General features: G+C 62.1%; 2 protein-coding genes across 2 annotated transcripts in view; both read right to left on the reverse strand.

Moving 5' to 3' along the window:
* HOGA1 (4-hydroxy-2-oxoglutarate aldolase 1) overlaps positions 1 to 1,853 on the reverse strand; it is a 2,619-nt gene extending 766 nt beyond the window's left edge. The window contains 5 exon segments of the mRNA XM_010189681.1: positions 67 to 218; positions 351 to 485; positions 599 to 726; positions 804 to 932; positions 1,625 to 1,853. Coding sequence (XP_010187983.1) covers positions 67 to 218; positions 351 to 485; positions 599 to 726; positions 804 to 932; positions 1,625 to 1,853 — 773 coding nt within the window.
* Positions 1,854 to 2,721: 868 nt separating this feature from the next.
* The window catches only part of ANKRD2 (ankyrin repeat domain 2 (stretch responsive muscle)), a 2,443-nt gene continuing 815 nt past the window's right edge, over positions 2,722 to 4,349 (reverse strand). Inside the window, 7 exon segments of the mRNA XM_010189683.1 lie at positions 2,722 to 2,826; positions 2,917 to 3,015; positions 3,298 to 3,396; positions 3,532 to 3,630; positions 3,851 to 3,949; positions 4,108 to 4,215; positions 4,217 to 4,311. Of these exon segments, the coding sequence (XP_010187985.1) occupies positions 2,722 to 2,826; positions 2,917 to 3,015; positions 3,298 to 3,396; positions 3,532 to 3,630; positions 3,851 to 3,949; positions 4,108 to 4,215; positions 4,217 to 4,311 (704 nt within the window).

Here is a 4,349-nt window from a genome sequence, read left to right on the forward strand (position 1 = left end):
GGCAGCATCTACCGGGCATCACTGCCCCTCATCTGCCTTCCCCTGCCCAGCGCCCAGTCCCTACCAGTGCCACCAGGGCAGCACCCTGTGCCCCTGGCCAAGGAGGGTCAGCAGCACCTACCCAGGGCGTAGCTTGCCAGCAAGAAGCCAGCTGATCCTGCCAGCACCTGGAAATCCTCCTGCTGCGTCTTGTGGACCATCAGCCCCATGCGGGTGATCTGGAGAGAGACAAACAGGCATCACCCCATCCCTCACTGCAGAACTCCTGCGACACTCCTGGGGTCCAGGGAAAGGCTGCCCAGGGCCAGGTTTGGTGGCAGCCAGCCCCAGGAAAGCCCTGCCCAACTCACGTCCCCACTGCTGTCCTTGATCCCAACAATGTTGGAGTGCTGAGCCAGGGTGAGCACGGCCTCCAGGGGCAGGTCCAGGCCGGTGTTGGGAGGGACATTGTAGAGCACCACGGGGATGGGGGATGCATCTGCAACCTGCAGGCAGCCAAGCAGAGCTCAGCAGCTGGGGTGAGTTGGAGATGTGCGGGACACATTCTCCATCCTGCTGCCCCAGCTGGAGCTGCCGGTGGGCACTGGGTACAGCTTACCTCAGTGTAGTGCTGCATCAGGGCAGTGCTGGTCATGGCACCCCGGTAGTAGCAAGGTGTCACGACCAGCGCCACGTCAGCCCCTGCCTCTGCCATGCTGACTGTCAGCTTGATGGTGGCCTGGGTGGCTGGGGAGGAGGCAGAGGGGTGAGGAATGGCCTAGGGGGGGACACATGGCCCCCCCACTGCCCACACAGGCACTCACATTCACAGCCCGAGCCAGCCAGCAGCAGGCAGTCCTTGGGCAGAGCCCGGCGCACACAGCCCACCACCTCCAGCTGCTCAGGGGGTGTCAGGTAGGGGTACTCCCCATTGGAGCCCAGCACCACCAGCCCTGAAACAGAAGTGTGTGGAAGAGCAGGGTTCCCACGGAGAAGCTGTCCCTGAATTCTCCACACCCCACTCTTGTGCGGGCACCAGGCACCTAGAGGAGCCCAATGCTTGCGTCCAGCAGCTCCCTTGGGCCAGATGGCTCCCACAGGTGCTCTAGTGATGCCCTGAGCTCTCCTACAAAGTGCATGTGCCCCTCAGATCACAGTGCCCACCCGCACTGCACTGAACACTGGCTGTGCCATCCTCTAACCAGACACCCTCGTGCATTCCATGCGTGCACCCTGTAGGCTGAGCACACAACCTGCCTACCTCCGTCCCTCAGAAACCACTCCACAAAGCACCACTAGTGAGGGATTTACTGGTGCCTGCAGCAGGGCTGTGCCACTCTGTACCCAGCTAGGGCAGACAGAAGGTTCCTTTCTTGGGACCTTGCCAGCTCCATGGGTACAAACAGGCCAGATCTAGCCCAGTGCTGCTGGGCCCTGCCATGGCATCCTGGGCTACAGCATGATGGGTATTCCCATCATCTTCTCTCTCTTCTTCACCCCTGGACACTTCCTGTGCAAAGGGCCCCAGCCGTGAAGCAAAGTCCACCTGGAAGCTGAGCACACTTGGATTGCCTGCCTGCTGATGCACAGCCCCTGTGGTGGGCAGGGGTCTGGCAAGACCCTGCACAGAGAGGGCAGCACTTACCTCGGAAGGGGATGCTGGCGTAGCGGCGCAGGTTCTCCTCCAGTCGGGCATAGTCCACCTCCTGTGTGGGCGAGAAGGGGGTGGCAAGGGGCGGGAAGATGCCCCCAAGGTCGAGCGTGTGCCCCAGTCCTGGGGAGGTGCTGAGCCTCCGGTGCTGCCTGGGGGCTGCCTGGCACAGAGCTGCCAGAGCAGGCCAGAGGGGTGAAGCAAGGCGGGTGCTGAGCGCCATGGTGGATGGGTGCTGCCACCGGCTGTGCCGCCCACCCTGCCGAGGGGCTGTTAATGTTTGACGGGGCACGTGAGGGAACCACAACCAGGCTGGACGGATGATGCAGGGGGTGGTACCAGGTGAACTCAGGGTGCTCTCCCCGCTTCAGGAGCTGGCCACAGGAGCTCAGCACTCCTCTGAGTGAGCCCTGGCTGCCCCTGTTGTGCTTTCCCTTCTCCTTGCCAGCCCTGGCAGCCATCCCTCTGCCACCTCCGGGGCCAGGCTGCAGGGCCGAGGAGGGACCAGGCATTGCAATGAGTCCCAGGGCTGTGGCCAGGGTTCATCTGCTCTGGGTGTTGGTGTAGGGTCTCTTGTAAACAGATGAGTGAGATAATTTCTGGGTAGGGAGCAATGAGCACTGTGCTTAGCAGAAGTGACCCAGCCTGCAACAGGGCTGCCATGTCCCCCTGGGGATGGCTGCAGTGGGGAAGGCTGCTCAGCAGAGGTACAATTGCTGCTCCCTGGGCACAACCCCAGCCCCCACCAACACATCATGGACCCAGATTGTGCTGCCCTTGATGTAGTTTTCCTCCCTGAGTTTGTCCGGGTGGGACCTTGAAGCACTGCGAGCAACCAGAGCATCCCACAGTGATGAGTCCCGTCCTTGAACCACTTGTGTCCTGGCCTCATGGTGTCACGAACACTAAAGTCATGGTGCTGCATAATCCAATTCCTTGGCTAATCCAGCTTCCCCAGACCCATTACCCCCAGCCCCACAGTTCTCTGGAGCCAAACGCTGCACTTTGCTGGCTTTTATTGACACAGACAGGTTTGGGCTGGATCTTGCTCCTTGGAACCAAGCGCAGTCCCTTGTCCCTGCCCAGCACTGTCATGCAGGGACTTCCATTTCCTCCTGTGGCTGTGCCTTGGTCTCCAGTGCCTGGCGTGTATCCACCTGCCACTGCTGCACGAGGTCCGTAGGGGTCTTGCCAGCCTGCTCTTGCAGGCAGAGGGAGGCTGAGACCAGCGTGGCATGACACAGTGGGGCAGCAAATGGCCCCAGACCTGGCCTCACCTCACTCACCTCATTCTTGGCCATCATGTCGGCCCCGTGCAGGATCAGCATTTTGATGATCTTGTAGCGGCTGAGCCGCGTGGCATCGTGCAACGCTGTGTCGCCCTCCTGTGAGAGATGCAGCCCATCCTGGGGTCATGATCCAGCTTCAGGAAGAGGGATCCTCCGCCTGTGGCACTGCTCCCAGCTCCCTGCACACCCGCCTCCCCATGGGAACAAGGGGGACGGTGCCCACCCCAGCCCTGTCTGTGACTGCCAGCACCCTGGGGCACGAACATGTGTGTCCAGACATTCTCCCTTGTGGGTGCTGGGAGTCCCTAGAGGGGTCAGCCAAGGGAGGGAGGATCAGCTTTGCATTTCCAGTGCTGGCTGCATGGCCGCAGCACTCACTCTGTCTGGGGAGTTGATGTCCACCCCACAGTGGATTAGGTGCTCCACAATGTCAAGGTGCCCGGTCCGGGTGGCCACATGGAGAGGGGTGCTGAGCAGCTTCAGGGAGAGGAGATGGACGCTATAGAGGATCAGCATCCACTCCTGCTAACCCAACATAGGGCCAGCCCTGACCCCTCAGGCCATGCCCATGTCCCCAGCACAGCCTGTGCCCCTGGACTCTGCCCTGCACACCTTGTCCTTCAGGTTGAGGTCTGCCCCATGGTCCTGCAGCAGCTTGACAGCATCCAGGTGCCCGCCCCGGCAGGCCCAGTGCACAGCGGTGCAGTCCAGCTGAGCACAGAGCCATGTCACAGCGGGGGACATCCCTACCCCATTTCTGTCTCCTGCCCCAGCCAGTTCCCATGCCCAGGCTGAGCTGGCAGAGCCCTGCCATGGTCACAGTGGGGCTGGCACTGCCCAGCCACAGGAACCCCAACCCTGCTGTTGCCCTGGCTGTGCTGTGCCCAGAGGCTCAAACCAGCACTGAGCCAGGGGCAGGATCCAGCCTCACCCGGTCCCTGAAGTCGACACTGGCCCCACTGCCCAGCAGCTTCTGCAGTATGTCTGTGTGACCCTCCAGCGAGGAGCGGTGCAAGGCCGTGCGGTGGAACTGGGGATGAGGCACCGTGTTGGCAGCTGCATCCATTCCCCTGTCCCAGCCCGGCTGTACACACATCCTGGGGGGAACAGCCACCACCAAGAGGCACACGGGGCATGGCAGCACAGCATGGGGCAGGTGGGCAGCCAGCGGCCATGGGGAACACCTACCTCGTCACATGTATCGGGAGGGCCGCCATCTGCCAGAAACTTCTCAATGATGTGCATCTTGCCCTGGACGGCGGCTCGCAGGAAGGTCTCTGGCTCCACAGGACCCTCCTGGCAATGGGACAGGCTCAGGACTGGGGCATCACAGGGGTGCAGGAGAGAGGACAACACGGGATCTCCCTGCCCTGCTTCCCTGGCTGGCAGGGTGAGCCAGGGGCTGGTTCGTGGGGGCTCCAGCGCGTGTG

The sequence above is a fragment of the Mesitornis unicolor genome, unplaced genomic scaffold, assembly GCF_000695765.1.
Source record: "Mesitornis unicolor isolate BGI_N332 unplaced genomic scaffold, ASM69576v1 scaffold29178, whole genome shotgun sequence".
In the NCBI taxonomy this organism is placed as follows: Eukaryota; Metazoa; Chordata; class Aves; order Mesitornithiformes; family Mesitornithidae; genus Mesitornis; species Mesitornis unicolor.